Source organism: Ostreococcus lucimarinus, chromosome 1 (genome assembly GCF_000092065.1).
Source record: "Ostreococcus lucimarinus CCE9901 chromosome 1, complete sequence".
In the NCBI taxonomy this organism is placed as follows: domain Eukaryota; kingdom Viridiplantae; phylum Chlorophyta; class Mamiellophyceae; order Mamiellales; family Bathycoccaceae; genus Ostreococcus; species Ostreococcus sp. 'lucimarinus'.
This window is the reverse complement of record NC_009355.1, coordinates 661649-677006: the sequence shown is the minus strand read 5'-3', so window position 1 is coordinate 677006 and position 15358 is coordinate 661649. Positions and strand designations below refer to the sequence as shown.

Genomic DNA, 15358 nt, shown 5'->3' with positions numbered 1-15358 from the left:
GGAGTCGTCGTCATCTTCTTGCGTTCATTAAAAATTGAATGTATCACTAAAGTTCGGAGTGTTTGTTTGTGTTCGTCGCAAAAATTGAGCTACCCTTAGTCGTACAAATCGTCGTCCGCAGCCGCGGCCGCGGGCGTACCGGCGCTCGCGCCACCACCCTGGGCATCTGGAAATTGGAAGTCGCTCGCACCGAATCCACGCGCTTGGTGAAGCGTTTGGCTAAAGGTTTGGTACTTGCGAATGTCCGCATCGGTGACAGATTTTCTCGCGTGCTTCATCGCTTCTTCGAAGTGCGCCTTGGTAATTTCAGGCACCGGGTCCTCGGCGTTCTCGTCTTGCATCGCATCCGGGTTCACAGCAGCGGCACGTTCGGCCTCGATATCACGTTGAATGCTCTCACGAATGGCGTACTTGCACGCGCGCTGGCATATCTCGGTAATGTCCGCACCGGAGAAACCATTCGTGAACTTGGCCAAGACTTCGAGATCAACGTCGGCAGCGATCGGAGACTTTCGCAAGTTTGCCTTGAAGATGCTCAAGCGAGAAGGTTCGTCTGGAAGCGGAATGTACACGAGTTGATCGAGGCGACCCGGACGCATGAGAGCAGAGTCGATGATGTCCGGTCTGTTCGTGGCGCCGATGATAAACACAGTCTTCTTCGAGCCCATGCCGTCCATCTCCGTGAGAAGCTGATTCAACACGCGATCACCGGCTCCACCAGCGTCACCAGCACTGTTACCGCGCTGGTTGGCGATGGAGTCGAGCTCGTCGAAGAAGAGCACGCACGGAGCACTTTGACGTGCCTTGTCGAAAATCTCGCGCACGTTGGCTTCAGATTCACCAAACCACATGGTCAAAAGCTCCGGACCCTTGATACTGATAAAGTTCGCTTGGCACTCGTTCGCGATCGCCTTGGCGAGGAGCGTCTTACCACAACCCGGCGGACCGTAGAAGAGCACACCCTTGGAAGGCGCCATGCCAAACTTTTCAAACTTTTCCGGGTGCTCGACGGGGTATTGCACAGTCTCTTGAAGCTCTTGCTTGACGCCTTCAAGACCACCAATGTCGTCCCAAGAAACATTTGGCACTTCGACGACAGTCTCGCGCAGTGCAGACGGGTTCGACGTGGTCAACGCCGTGGCGAAGTGCTCATTGGTGATGGCCATAGAATCTAAGACAGCGGCGTCAATGTTCTCATCCTCAAGATCGATGAGATCCATCTTTTCACGGATGCACTGAAGCGCGGCTTCGGTAGAAAGCGCGGCCAAATCGGCGCCGACGTAGCCATGCGTCTCCTTGGAAATCTTTTCCAAGTCAACGGCTTCGTCGAGCTTCATATTCTTGGTGTGAATGCGCAACACTTCGAGACGACCGACTTCATCCGGAACACCAATATCGATCTCGCGATCGAAGCGGCCGAATCGACGAAGAGCTGGGTCGATAGAATTCGGTCGGTTCGTCGCGCCCATGACGATGATGTGCGATCGTGACTTCATGCCATCCATCAAAGTCAAAAGCTGCGAAACGATGCGACGTTCGACTTCGCCGTTGGTCTTTTCGCGCTTCGGGGCAATGGAGTCAATCTCATCGATGAAAATGATCGCCGGAGCGTTCTTTTCGGCTTCTTCGAACGCCTTACGCAAGTTCGATTCGGATTCACCGGCGAGCTTGGACATGATTTCGGGGCCGTTGATCAAGAAGAAAAAGGCGCCGGTTTCGTTGGCCACAGCGCGAGCAATCAAAGTCTTTCCGCTACCGGGAGGGCCGTAAAGTAAGATACCTTTCGGCGGCTTGACCCCAATCGTCTTAAATAACGCCGGGTGTCGAAGCGGTAACTCAACAAGTTCGCGGATTTGCGCCATTTGCTTGCGAACCCCGCCGACGTCGTCGTAGCCGACGTCGTCGAGGCGCTCCTCGTCCTCACGGTTGATGGGCTCTCCTTCGCAAAAGATCTCCGTATCCGGGGCGACAATGCAATACTCCGCGGGATCGGTTTCGACGACTTTGAACTCCACCGCCCGCATACCACCGCGAGCCAAGAACGTATCGCCCTTTCTCACCGGTCGGTACGCCTCCAAAAAGTACGGCTTCAAGTACACGTCGAACAAGTTCCCAGTCACGCCTTCGATCGAATCACCGAACGGCAACACGTGCACGCGCTTACCATACTTCACATCCGTACACTAGTTTTCGCGCGAAAATCGCACCCAACGTTCGTTCGTCAGTCACTTTGTCCAACTCTTTCCGAGATCGCCAATCGACCTCGTTTCTTCAACCTTCTCTTCTCTCCGCGTCGCGTCGCGTCGCTCGAACGTCTCCCTCCCAGTCGATTCACAAAACGCACCTGATGCACGCTCACGACGTCCCCAAGTCGCACCCGCAAGTTTTTCCGCACCACCTTATTCATGCGAATCTTCCCCTCCTCGCAACTCTCGTCCGCGAGCACGATGCACACCGTGTCCTTTCGCTTTTTGCCCTTGAGCAGCACGGTGTCCCCTCGGAACAACTGCAGCTCGTCCATCTTTTGCAGGTTCAGCGCCACGACGGAGTTATCGTCGTTGATCGCCTCATCTGCGCGCGTCGCGCGTCGGCGCAGGGCGTCAGTCGCTCGCTCGTCGCGTCGAACGACGCGGATTTCTCGCGTCGCGTCGACAAATCGTGATCGCGACGCGCGCGCACGCACCGACGACGAGCCTGTTCGGCGCCTTCTTGCGCTCGAGGATGGCCAGCGATGGATCGGCGGGTTTGGTTTCTTTCTTGACCTCGTCCTTGGATTCGGTCATGGTGCGAGGGCGAACGCGCGCGCGTGAGTGACGCCGATGGAGAAATCATCAGATCTGAACGACGCGGGCGCGGGCAACTGTCGCGACGGCGAGGCGAGCGCGAGACGGGAAAAGACGAGAACGAGGACGAGGACGAGGACGAGGACGAGGACGCGGAGCGAATGATGTTAAAAAATGATTCAGCGCGCGCGCGCGGCGGGATCGACGATCACGCGCCGACGAGGGCGCGCCAGGAACGCTCGTCGTCGCGCTTGGCGAGCGAGACGCAGACCTCGTCGACGCCCATCGTCCACGTGCACTCGTCGGGACGAATCGGGGCGTGAAGACCGCTCAAGTCGCACACCACCTCGTCGTTAACTTTGACGATGAATTGAGAGGGTTTGAATAGGACGCGGACGGATTTAGAAACCGTGCCCGGGGCGACGTCGACGGAGACTTCGACTTCGTCTTCGGTTTGCGACCAGCGGTAGTTTACTCCCTTACCGCTCGGCATGCCGTTTCCGGTCGACGCCACGTCGGACGCGTCGCCAGTCATGTTAATCTTCTCCAATCCACCGTTTTTACCCATCGCCGCCTCTAACTCTTTCAATCCTTTGCTATATTCAACGTTTTCCATCGTCGCCATGCGCATCCACTGCGCGCTCGAGTCCAAATCGCTCAAAGGAAAATCAACGCTTCGCATGGGCTCGGGCTTCGTTTGCACGCGACCGATGAACATATCGCCGTGGAAGTTCACCCCATCGAATCCGCACTCCTGCGCCAATCGTCCCGCTCTTCGATTGATCGGCAATCCCTTCAACATTCCGACCTCGTCCAGGTACAGGTACACGCCGCGCCACCCGTTCGCCTCGCTCGGCCGCACCAACGCGAACGTCTCCGTCGACCCACCCGCGGTCTCCCGCGCGATCGCCTCGCTCGATATCCCCATCCCTCGCGCACCGAGCGCTCGCACCGCCTCCGCTTTCGCTTTCTCCGCGTCCACCTCGCCGCCGCCCGCGAACGCCGTCCGCAGCGCCGCCGGCAGCGCGTCCCCGGGTTGCCCCTCCCCGATCGTCAGCGTCCGCTCCTCGAGCGCCTCGTCGTCGTCGCACGGGATCTTCACGTACGTAAAACTCCGCGTCGGCCCGTCGCGCTCGATCGCCGCGCCGTCGCCGCGCCGCGCCGCCGCGCGCGCGGCTTCGCGGTCCTCGCGCGTTTCGATGACGACGCCCTTCGAGCGAAGCCACGCCGTGCGCGCGTCCGCGTCGAGCGGTTCGTCGTCCGACATCGCGCGCGCGAGGCGTTCGCGCGGTTCGAGCGAGGCGTCGCGGCGCGCGGTCGAGCGCGCGTCGAGCGATGCCGTCGAGACGCGCGCGAGAGAGATTCGTCATCATTCATCGACGCTCGAACGCGCGATGTCGACGGCGCTCGCGACGCGCGCGACGGCGTCGTCGCGCGCGACGGCGCGCGTGGATCGACGCGCGCGCGCGCGCGTCGTCGCGCGCGCGCGCGCGGCGGTCGAACGCGCGTCGGTGACGCGATCGAGACGTCGCGAAGGCGATGCGTCGCGAAGGATTCGCGCGACGGTGAACGACGAGAGCGGCGCGCCGCGCATGCGCGCGGCGGAGATGAAACGCGCGCTCGTGGACGCGGGCGTGGACGTGTCCGATTGCTTCGAGCGGGCGGATTTAGAGGTGAAGTACGCGGCGATGAAGGCGAACGGCGCGGGGTCGACGCGGGCGACGGCGGACGACGCGAAGGATTCCGGATCGACGCGTGAGACGAAATCTGCGAAAGAGAAGACGGCGGATTCGATGGCGTTTACGAACGCGCGACGGTTCTTTAAGGAATCGATCGATGCGATCAAGGAACGGATGAGCTTGAACTCGATTTGGTCGAGCGTTCGAGAGAAGGCGAATCGAGTGAACGCAAAGTACGGTACCGGGAACAAGGCGAAGTCCATGCTCGAGGACGCGCGCCGAAAGGTGAAGAGTGCAGATGATAAGATGGGCGTCACGAAGTGGTTTAAGACGAACGTGCCGAAGGCGATGGATCAATACGCCAAGGTGCGAAACACCCCGGTCGGTCAGTTCGCGAATTTCATGTTTTGGATCTGGCTCTTCACGAGCGGGATCTTTTGGAACTTGTTGTACTTTGGTCTCACGGCGACATTTTTGGTGAACATGTTCATGCCGTCGTTGATTACGGATCAAGTCCAAAACATGCAGCGACGTGCGCAGGAACAGATGAACGCTCGAGGCGGCATGGGCGGCATGGGCGGCATGGGCGGTATGGGCGGTATGGGCGGCATGGGCGACATGGGCGGCATGGGCGGCGCTCAGCAGGGTGGTCAGCAGGGTGGTGGTCGTAAAAGCTACGGGGGTGGCTCAGCGGGAGATACTATCGACGTCGACGCGCAAGTTTCTGATCGAGATTGAATTTAATATACATAGAGCGCGCGTTACATCGACACCGATTTCTTACGTTTACGGTAAATTCCTATCGTGCTCGTGTGTGACAGCACGTTACTCGCACGACCTTTTGCAAGGGGCGCGATTTCGCTGCGCAAGAACGCGCCGCCGAGGGGCGTCCCCGGAACGCGTTCGCGAAAATTGCTGGCGTGCATTCGGTTGCCGTTGCCACACGCGAATATCATGGCACCTGTCGAGTTCTCTGACCCCAACTCCTCACTACTCACTTTTTTCGCACTATCGGCACACTTTTCAATCACGCGATTCGCGTGCTCTTTCGCCCAGTTCCCGTCGCGCACGTGTAATTGTACGACGTCGCCCTCTTGCAAAGCCATCGACGCGACTTCCACGCCCCCGGTTTCGCCCACGGATAAAATATCGCGGCACACGAACGGACCTTTAGAGCCACTCACCCCGAGTCCGAGCATGACGGGCAGCGATTTAGAGTTCTCTGGCAACTGCTCGAGGGTTTCCAACAGCAGCGGATGTGCGGGCGAATCGTCGAGCTCCAACACCGCGTTGTCGTGCGCGTGAGTCAACGACATCACGGGTCCCACCGGTCGCGCGCCGTGCGCGACGTGCGTGTCCAATTCGAACTCACCACGAATGAGCAAAGCGACAGCTCCTCGTCGCACGACGTCATCGTTCAAAAACATGAGACTCCCCTCGTCCACGACCCCTCCTAGCGCGACGCTGTTCGGCATCGCCACGTGCAAGCGCGTCAGCAGCTCGCCCACGTGCTCGAACGACGCATCCGCGAACACCGTCACCCCCACGGTCTCGCCCTCGTTCTCGCAACTCTTCGCCAAATCAACCCACGAGCACGCGCTCCCGTCGTCGATCGCCGGAAGCGCCGATTTCGTCGCTCGAAACGTCGCCGTCGTCGTCCCCGGCATCGCCGCCGCCGTCAACGCCACGCCCGACTCCGTCATCCCCTCCGCGCCCACCCCTCCTCGCACCACCGCTCCCACGAGCGACACCGACGTTCCACCGAGCAATTCACGCGTCAGCTTGCCCGCGCGCGCGACCGCGTCCTCGTCGTAGTCACCGCAGACGAACAACTGCGCCCACGTCGCGTCCCGACCTCGACCGAGCCCTCGCGCGACGTCTCGCGCGCACGCTCGCACCGCGTCCTCGAGCGACGTCGCGCGCGACATCGCCGACGCGAACGCGTACGACGGCGTTCCCGTCGTCCGCGCCGTCGTCGCCCGCGCCCGGTCGTCGTCGTCGCCGTCGTCTCGCGCCGCCGTCGCGAAGCGTCGACCGGTCGTCGTCGCGCGCGGCGACGCGCGCGCGCGCGGCGACGGCGCGGCGTCCGCGCGCTCGAGCGCGGGCGACGCGCGCGCGCGCGCGTCCGCGAGCGCGTCCGCGAGCGCGCGCGCGACGCGGCGTCGCGGCGTCATCGACGGGACGAGTCGAGATGTGACGACGCGCGCGCACACCCGCGCGCGCACGGCGACGCGGCGCGACGCGGCGCGACGCGCGACGCGAATCGCCGGCGCGGACGCGACGCGCGCGACGCGACGCGAATCGCGCGCGCGCGGCGGCGCGGCGGCGGTCGCGGATCTTCAACGCACCGCACCGACCGACGACGGGCGGGTGACGGCGCGCGACGCGCGCGCGCGATGGCGACGGCGGGCGCGGACGTCGACGACGAGGACGCCGTCGCGCGCGATACGACGCGCGGAGCGACGCGCGAGGGCGACGAGGGCGACGGCGCGGCGGCGGAGGCGGCGGCGGCGGCGAGGGACGCGACGGCGCCGTCCGAGGTCGAGGGACAGACGCTGCCGATGCGCGTGCTGGATGAGTACGAATTCAGGGATAAGTTCGCGGAGGGTAAAGCGGTGAGCGTGCACGGGTCGAGACCGAACCGGGTGCTCGTGCTGGGAAGAGCGAGGAAGTTGGAGGGCGGCGAGCACGGGTTGCCGAGCGAGGTCTTGGCGGCGCCGTTGACGCCGCAGGACAAACCTCCGCACGCGTTAAAGCTCATGGAGGTGCACGATTGGACGATTAAGTACGGTGGAGACGAGCCCGAGTTGTGGCTCGTGACGCCGCGGGCGTGGTACAAGCTGTTGAACCCGGCTCCGAGGTTTGAAAAGTACGTGACAGTTACGACGCGTCGCGCAAACTTCACCAACGCGATCGTTCGAGCATTGGTGAAGAACTGGGAATTGTCGCTGGAGGAAGGCTTAGATATCATTCTTGGTGTGCCCGTCGTGGCGCATGATGTACCGGTGGCGGTGAAAACGCCGACGAAGGCGGCGAAGATGTTGGGCGATACCACGGCGGAGGCGCAAAAGGAAGCCGCGTTGAACGGGTGCACGGAAGAGGAGATACGCGAATCGAAGGATACCAGCGCGTACAAGTACACGCACGCGGACATCGTTGGTGATGGATTCTTCATCGTGTCTCAAATCGAGACTTTGGTGAGATGTAAAGCGCTGCGACCGCCGACGGCGAGCGAAGAAGCCGACGTCCCGGCGCCGCAATTTTTGACAGCTTTGCAAACGTGGACGACAGAGAAACACCAGCTGGGTTCCGCGACGAAGGCATCGCGACTAGAGCGTGATCGCGCCAGGCGCGAAAAGTTGAGGGCTGAGAAGAAGGCCGAGAAGGAATCGGAAAGCAAGCCTCGAGTGCCGAGACTAGAGCCTCCGCCGCCCGCGTCGCCGATTCTTCCCGAGTATTCGCACATCGGCCCACATCTGCAGGCAGAGCTGCTCACGCTTTGGGATTTCGCACAAGTGTTTGCAAGCGTCATGTACTGCCCACGCTCGACGCTTGAGCGTTTCGCGAAAGCATTCTTCGGTAGTGATCTTGGAGCTGCAGAGGCGACGCTATTGCGCGATTTCATGGTGTCTTGTTTGCGCGTCACAGAGGGCCGCATAGATTCGATCGATCAAGAAACGATTAGATCAGCGCCTACGCGCGCGCGTTGGTGGGACGCTCCCGTTCTTGGGTTGAACGACATCGGGGAGTTGGATTGGCAAGATAGAGCGAATAACTTGATTGTTGAGTTTCAAATGGGCGTCAACGCGCGAATGCGAAAGCCCGCGCTGGAGGCAGTGGCAAAGTTGGACAAGGGCGAAGTTTTAGAGAGTTTTTCGCCCGTCCACAGAATAGCTTTGGCGGTTGCACTTAGTTCTATCGCCTTAGAGAGTGAAACCATCCGGGAATACTTCACGGAGATTTACGATGACGTGCGCGCGCGGCGGAGAACAGGCGATTTTCACAGCAACCCGCCCACGCTCGCGACCGAGGTTCCAAAACCGACGGAGGAGAAAAAGAAGGAAACCAGCAAAGAGATCAACGTAAAGGATGAGAATCCCGAGGTCGTAGATGATGCTGACGAATCGGTGTCTATGGAAGTCGATGAAACGGACGCGAGCGAAGAACTGGTGAAACCACCCACTCTTGCCGACTATCGCCGTGAGCAGCTGATGAAGTGGAAGTCTGAAGCCGTCGAGCGCGCAGTCATCTCGCGAGGTAAGCCTGTCGCTGTGGACGAGCAGGGTAGGAGATACTTTGCCCTCGGCGGTACGAACAACGCGGGGCGTCTGTTTGTCGAAACTGCTCCACTGGGATGGTACGATGGCGACGAAGACGCCGCATCGTCGCAAGTCATCGACGGCGTAGAGTATCCCAAACAACCAATGGCTGGTCCACCAGTCGAAGATGCGCCGTTTTCAGAGGACGCTGCGAATACACCAGATTGCCGGCGCAACGTTTCCGGTCTAGTAGAGTGTGCTTCAAGATGGGGCGTGTACACCCCAGGAACTGTAGAGTATGACGCGTTGAGCTATTGGTGCAACCCAAAGTATGACAACGAGCGATACATCACAAAACTCCATCGACTCATGTCGCACGCCGTCGACGGAGACGCCGATGCGCCAGAACTGAGCGACGATGATAGAAGGAAAAAGGTTGAAATATTGTCCGAAACTTTGGCGATGGACGGTTATGCGAATCTTGATGACGTCGCTCTGGGTTCTGTCGACGATGCGAAGTTGACGTCTCGACTTTTCAACGCCGTCAAGTTTATTCTCCACTCCGCACCGTTTTGGCGGACTGGAGATATGCGTTGGATAGATCGTTTCATTAGAACGTGCACACATTTTGAAAGCGCGCTGAATGCATCTGAGCAATCTCTCGTAAGACTTTTGAAGGTTTTGCCCGGGATAGAAATTGTCTGCGCGCAAGCGGGTTTGATGGATGACGTCGCCTGGCCAGATGCTAAACCCACTTGGTTGGCGCAGCTGCGGTATTACGTTTTCGGACCGAGAACAGAGGCGGAGCTTGAAGGGACAACCGCTGCTCCTGAAGTATCGGAACCTATTCCGGGAATAAACGATATTTTAGCCGCGCCAGAGTTACTGGATCCGTTACCTCCTCTAACAGTCCGCCGCGCGGCAAACTTGGTGAATCAGTTTCTGAGATTTCTCGTTCAAGATCCTCAACGAATGTCGCAAGGCGCGTTTCAAATGTGCACCGGCGTTTCCCACGGCGTTGGTGCAATTAATACCGGCGAAGTCGTCGCTGTCATCAAAAGAGGTTTGGTGAAGACGTATAACCGATACGTTGACAAGAAGTCGCGTCCACGAAACTGGATTGATGTGAATACGCTGCGACCGGTCGAGCGGTGTGTGGTGCTCGGAACGGCGTATCGAGGAAGCGAAGCTCCGCGGCGCAACGCTGCAAGTGATGGCGATACGCCGCCTTGCGCTTGGTTGATGTGTCTACTTCTCGATGATCCTGAGTTAAGTCAGTTCCCGAGCACGCGGAGACAAAGTGCCGACGCAGAGCAAGCCGACGCAAAGGAAGCAAAGGATGAACGAAGACTCATCATAGCGCCTCTTTACGCCGGAGGAGACATTGCCGAGTACGTTTTACCATGGTCGAAGTACCAGGAAGTCGATGAGAAACCTTGGGACGGCGGAAGTCGCATCATTATGCACTTTGAGGGCGTCGATGCGGAAAACGAAGCGCGCGGGATCGTGTCTGTCGATGGCTGCGTCTATTACCTTGGTCGCGTGCGGAAAGTCCGTTCGAGCCCTGATCGTTGGGAAACCGTCATGGTCGTGTTCGATAGTGATCCCGAAGACTACATGTGGGTCTCGCCTTGGGAAATAATCGCGGCACCCGAAAAGTACCACGATCCCGTGCACGAAGGCCCCGCTCCCGTGGATCACGAAAGGGAACTGTCTCCCGAAGACATGACTCTCATCGCACAGTGCAAAGCCATCGCGCGACGACTGGGATGGCCTTCGGGCGACCACCGCAGGGATTTCGACAAGTTCCGCGCAGAAGCCTTCGCGGGTGGTGTTATTCCTCAAGCCCCGATATTTTGCGGCGCGCAGATGAATCTGCACCGCGTGTTCATAGAAGCCATGCACCTCGGAGGATACGAACAAGTCACGCGCTGCAAGTTTTGGAAAGTGGTTGCGCGTACGCTCGGCCGTGATTTGAGTACGCAAACGAGCGCGTCGTTTGCCATGAGAAAGTACTACGAAAAATGCCTATTCCCGTTGGAAAAGTACCTGACCAGCGCTGAAATGATCGAAAATCTCGGCATAGTCATCGACGCGTCGACTGATCCGATGGACCGATTCCCCGCGTCGCGCCCCGCGACGGATTTCGACGACGACGACGATCGTGTCGACGACGGCGACGACGACGACGACATGGATGATGAAGATGACGCCGATGGCATGGACGTGGTAGATAAAAAGAAAAAAGAAGAGGACGCTGACGATTACAAAATCTCAGACGACGACTTCGACGAGGACGACCCGAGCGATAGCGGCGAATCAGATAGCGACTTTAAGGGTCGATGAATTGTAAAAACCATCCCGCCATTTAAAAAGATGCTGGCCAGTAGATTGTGAAAGACGTCGCGCGGTCGTCTTCTTCGTGTTCCCGTTCTTCATCTTGGGTCTCGACGGCTTGTTCGAGCTCGTGCGCGGCTTCGGCCAAGTAAATCGCCGAATCCGCCAACGCCACGACTTCGCCGAGCAAGAGCGTCGAATACGGGAACAGTCGTCCATCGCTCGCGCACTCGTAATACGCCTCGATTCTGAACGCATCGCCCTCGCGCACCGCGCAGGAACGCTCGCCCGTTCGCAATCGAACGACGACGCGTCCGTCCGCGATCTCCATCGCGCCGCACGAATCCCCGACCTCCGTCCCGTCGCGCGCGCGTCGAATCGTCCCTTCGCCGATCGCGCACGCCGCGTCCCCACTCGCGATGTCGTGTTCAAAACACATCTCTACGCGCGTTCGCGCGTTCGTTTCCTCGCACGGCGCGAACGCCGCGACGCGCATAGCGACCGCGTCGTCGCGCGTCCCCTCCAGCCTCGCGCGCGCGTCGCCGCGCGCCCTTCCCGCGAGCAGCGCGACGCTCGCCGCGACGGCGACGCCGACGCTTCGCGCGCGCGCGCGCGTTCGCATTCGTCCCGTCGTCGTCGTCGTCCTCGTCGCCGTCGATCTCGCGCGCGCGTCGCGGTGCGCCGCGCGCGCGCCTCGGGAAGACGAACCGGCGCGGAATCGCGACCGATCGACCGCGCGCGTCGCCGGCACTCGCCGACGCGACGATGGACGACCGCGCGTGGCCGCCGAGGCGCGCGACGCGACCGCGCGCGTACGAAACCGCGTACGCGTTCGCCCGCGACGGGTGGACCGACGCCGCGCGCGCGCGCGACGCGCACGCGCGATCGGACGCGCGCGCGAGCGACGGCGCGGGCGACGCATCGCGACGACGCGCGGCGTCGACGACGCGCTTACCGCCGTTTCCGAGCGCGAACGCGCTCGCGGACGACGGACGCGCGCGATGCGCGAGGCGCGAGGCGACGATGGACGCGCGCGCGCGAGAACATCGGGCGCGAGGCGGCGCGGAGGATGGGGACGGGGACGCGCGCGTCGAGACGCGGCGCGGAGGCGCGATCGGCGGCGCGGACGGGACGAACGGGAAGGCGCACCCGGAGCGCGCGCCCGCGTACCTCGCCGTCGGTGGATCGTCGCAGGAGGGGATTTACGGCGTCGGGGGGTGGGGGCAGGGATTGGGGATCGTCGAGAGCGGCGCGATGGACGCGCGCGGGACGCCGCGCGAATCGCAGCCGAGATCGCAGCCGCTGGCGGGCTTCGATAATCGACGACGCGATGGACGCGTGGCGAGCGGGTCGACGCCGACGCTCGACGCGAGCGCGCCGAGTGCGCTTCGCCTGTCGTCGCAGAACGTCGCGCGAGCGCATCGGATATCGCCGGAGATGGCGCCGGTCTCGCGCGACGCCGATTTGGAAACGCCGATGTCGCGAGACGCGTTCGTCTCCGTCGAGCGCCGCGTTCGAGCGCTCGAATCGATGCGAGACGAGGAAGCGCGAGACGTGCAGCGCTTAAAGTCCATGATCACGGACATCATGACCACGCAGGCGAATTTATTGGCCGCGCTCGCCTCGAGGCCGCCGACCTTCGTCGTTCCGCCCGAGCGCTTCGACGATCGTCCCCGGCGTTCGCGTTCGCCGAGCGCCGACGCCAAGAGCGCGTCGCCGCATCCCCGAACCGACGACGCGCGCAAGCGCCCTCGCGCCGGCTCGCCTCGCGTCGACGCCGACGTCGACGACGCCTCGGACGCCGACGTCGAAGTCAGCGAATCCCAGCTCCGCAGAGTCGTCCTTCGCCGCATGCTCCTCCACCAGCGCGGCGCCGCCGTCGACGCCGACGACGCGTCTTCCTCCGATCGCTGACGACCCGACCCGACCCGACTCGACGCATCGCACGAACCATGAACGCCACACCGCTCGCTTTCGAAGACCCTTCGAAGACCCGTCGTCCGTCGTCGTCGTCCGCGTCGCGTCACTCTCGCGCTCGCATGCCTCGAGGCGTGCTCGACGTCGCGCGCGGCGACCGCGCGCGCGCGCGCGTCGCCACCGGTGACCTCGCGCGTTCGATCATCGCCGCGTTCGCGTGCGCGACGCTCGCGTTCGCCGGCGGATGCGCGCTCGCGCACGCCGAGGTCGCGCGCGGGCATCCGGTGGCGTTCGCGCTGTTTCCCACGTTCGGCGTCGCGTATCTCGCGGCGTGCGTGCCGCTCGCGGTGGCGTACACGAACCCCGAGGACGTGCGCGCGGACCTGAACGCGTGCAGGCCGAGGGATTACGCGTGGTTGTTTCGACGGACGTGGGGGGCGTTCAAGGACGCCGAGGACGGGAAGGTGCGAGGGAAGGATTTGTGACGAACGCGCGCGTCGCGCGGTCGGACGATCGGACGATCGGACGATCGTTTATTTCTAGCTAGCCACGCGTCGCGCGTAATCACACGAAAAGCGCGCGATGACGACGGCGTCGTCGCGAATCGAACGTCGAACGCGAACGCGCGCGACGCGCCGCCGAGCGCCGCCGAGCGTCACGCGTCTCGCCGCGTCATCGCGAACTCGCCCTCGAGCACGCGAACGAGCTCGTCGCAGCGCTCGCCCGCGCGAACGATGGCAAAATCATTCGCGCGCGAACTCAAATCCACGATCGTGCTTCCTAAACGCTTCGCCGGAATCGCCCCCCCGTCGAAGACTTCGTCGCACGCGTCCCAGAGCTCGGCGAACTCCTCCGCCGCCGTCGCGCTCGTCTCCCCAGATCTATTCGCGCTCGTCAGCGCGATCGCTCCGCCGTGCGCGCGACACACCTCGCGCACGAAATCGTGCGCCGGCACGCGAATCCCGATCAAATCCACCCCCGGATTCAACTCGGGCGTCGCGCGTCCCGCGTCGCCGCGCCGTCGCCGCAACAAAACCGTCGTCGGTCCCGGCAGCAACCGCGCCAGCGCGCCCTCTCTCAGGTGTCCATCGTCACCGTACGTCCCCACGTCGCGCACGTCTCCCACCGCGATCGCCAGCGGCACGCCCGCGCGTCGCCCCTTGATCTCGTACAACCGCCGCACCGCGTCGCCGTTCGCCGCGCTCGCCGCGAATCCATAAATCGTATCCGTCGGCACCGCGATCACGCCGCCGCGTCGCAGCGCCGCCGCCGCGCGCGCCACCGCGTTCGCATCGCTCGCGTCGATCGCGCGTCGACGCGTCGCGTCCTCCCCCGTCGCGCGCGCGACGACCGCGCGACGCACGCGACGCCGGTCGCGTCCCGCGACCCGGCCCGTTCGCCGTCGCGTCGCGTCGCGCGCGCGCGCCCGCGGCGCGATCGCGCGCGCGAGCGACGTCGCGCGCGACATCTCGACCGCGACGCGCGCGTCGCGATGCGCCGCGCGCGACGCGCCGAATCCGCGTCGCGACGATTCGCGCCGGCGGGGGACTCTGCGCGCGATGATGCGCCTCGGGAAACGCGTCGTCTGACTGTTTGCGCATACAAAAAGAACGCCTCGGCACCGACCCCGACCGCCGACGCGACACCGCGACGCGCGCGCCGACGACGACGTCCGACGCGCGCGCCGACCGAACCTCGATGTTTCGCGACCTCGCGAGCAAGCTCTACTCCGCGCGCGGGCCCGCGTCGACGACGACGCGACGCGACGACGCCGACGCATCGCGCCGACGCGCCGCGTCAGCACCGCGCGGATCGACCGCCGACGCCGCCGACGACGCGTCGCGCGCGCCGTCGACGTTCGCCGATCGATGGATGATGTCGTGGACGGACGAAGACGTCACGTTTCTCGGCGAGGACCCCTACGGGGACTGCGCCGGGAACGTGTTCGCGGCGGCGGCGGCGGAGGCGAGGCGACGACGCGCGAGCGTCGACGAGACGCGCGAGCCGAGGGCGAGCGGCGACGAGGACGCGGCGTCGAGACGCGCGTCGATGGACGACGCGCGAGGCGCGACGGCGAGCGCGGAGGCGAAGGCGCGGGCGTTTTGGCGGATCGGGCCGACGTAGCGCTCGTGAGGCGCGACGGAACGAACGAACGAACGAACGAACGAACGAATGAATGAATGACGCATGCGTCGGAACGAATCGTCGAACGACGTTGTAACAACAGTTTTCTCACTTTAACGCGCGGCGACGCATGGATTGGAGACGCGCGAACTCGTGAGGGATGGCGCGCGACGAAGCGCGCGCGCGACGCGCCGGTCGACGGCGCGCGGCGCGGCGCGGCGTCGGGACGAATGGATTCGCGCGCGCGATGTGCGCGACG

General features: G+C 62.8%; 9 protein-coding genes across 9 annotated transcripts; 4 read left to right on the top strand and 5 right to left on the bottom strand.

The window, feature by feature from the left end:
• Positions 1-95: 95 nt before the first annotated feature.
• OSTLU_29008 (predicted protein) lies at positions 96-2807 on the bottom strand (the record flags this gene model as incomplete). The annotated part of the gene is made up of 3 exons (XM_001415529.1): positions 2684-2807; positions 2345-2571; positions 96-2183 (listed from the first exon to the last, which is right to left on the bottom strand). The coding sequence occupies exons 1-3, from the start codon at positions 2781-2783 to the stop codon at positions 96-98; spliced, it is 2415 nt and encodes an 804-aa protein (XP_001415566.1). The 5' UTR covers positions 2784-2807.
• Positions 2808-2991: 184 nt separating this feature from the next.
• OSTLU_13842 (predicted protein) lies at positions 2992-4050 on the bottom strand (the record flags this gene model as incomplete). The annotated part of the gene is made up of 1 exon (XM_001415528.1): positions 2992-4050. One exon carries the CDS (start codon positions 4048-4050, stop codon positions 2992-2994), a length of 1059 nt encoding a protein of 352 aa, XP_001415565.1.
• Positions 4051-4375: 325 nt separating this feature from the next.
• Positions 4376-5200, top strand: OSTLU_29006 (predicted protein; the record flags this gene model as incomplete). Its single annotated transcript, XM_001415858.1, has 1 exon — positions 4376-5200. The coding sequence occupies one exon, from the start codon at positions 4376-4378 to the stop codon at positions 5198-5200; it is 825 nt and encodes a 274-aa protein (XP_001415895.1).
• Positions 5201-5223: 23 nt separating this feature from the next.
• On the bottom strand, positions 5224-6165 carry OSTLU_29005 (predicted protein; the record flags this gene model as incomplete). Its single annotated transcript, XM_001415527.1, has 1 exon — positions 5224-6165. One exon carries the CDS (start codon positions 6163-6165, stop codon positions 5224-5226), a length of 942 nt encoding a protein of 313 aa, XP_001415564.1.
• Positions 6166-6858: 693 nt separating this feature from the next.
• On the top strand, positions 6859-11067 carry ARID3501 (predicted protein; the record flags this gene model as incomplete). Its single annotated transcript, XM_001415857.1, has 1 exon — positions 6859-11067. One exon carries the CDS (start codon positions 6859-6861, stop codon positions 11065-11067), a length of 4209 nt encoding a protein of 1402 aa, XP_001415894.1.
• Positions 11068-11089: 22 nt separating this feature from the next.
• On the bottom strand, positions 11090-11680 carry OSTLU_92160 (predicted protein; the record flags this gene model as incomplete). The annotated part of the gene is made up of 1 exon (XM_001415526.1): positions 11090-11680. One exon carries the CDS (start codon positions 11678-11680, stop codon positions 11090-11092), a length of 591 nt encoding a protein of 196 aa, XP_001415563.1.
• A 1417-nt stretch (positions 11681-13097) lies between these two features.
• Positions 13098-13460, top strand: OSTLU_29002 (predicted protein; the record flags this gene model as incomplete). The annotated part of the gene is made up of 1 exon (XM_001415856.1): positions 13098-13460. The coding sequence occupies one exon, from the start codon at positions 13098-13100 to the stop codon at positions 13458-13460; it is 363 nt and encodes a 120-aa protein (XP_001415893.1).
• Positions 13461-13663: 203 nt separating this feature from the next.
• OSTLU_6322 (predicted protein) lies at positions 13664-14248 on the bottom strand (the record flags this gene model as incomplete). The annotated part of the gene is made up of 1 exon (XM_001415525.1): positions 13664-14248. A coding segment is annotated over one exon (585 nt), but the record flags the coding sequence as incomplete, so codon positions are not given.
• Positions 14249-14673: 425 nt separating this feature from the next.
• Positions 14674-15218, top strand: OSTLU_29000 (predicted protein; the record flags this gene model as incomplete). Its single annotated transcript, XM_001415855.1, has 1 exon — positions 14674-15218. The coding sequence occupies one exon, from the start codon at positions 14674-14676 to the stop codon at positions 15097-15099; it is 426 nt and encodes a 141-aa protein (XP_001415892.1). The 3' UTR covers positions 15100-15218.
• Between the last annotated feature and the right edge of the window lie 140 nt (positions 15219-15358).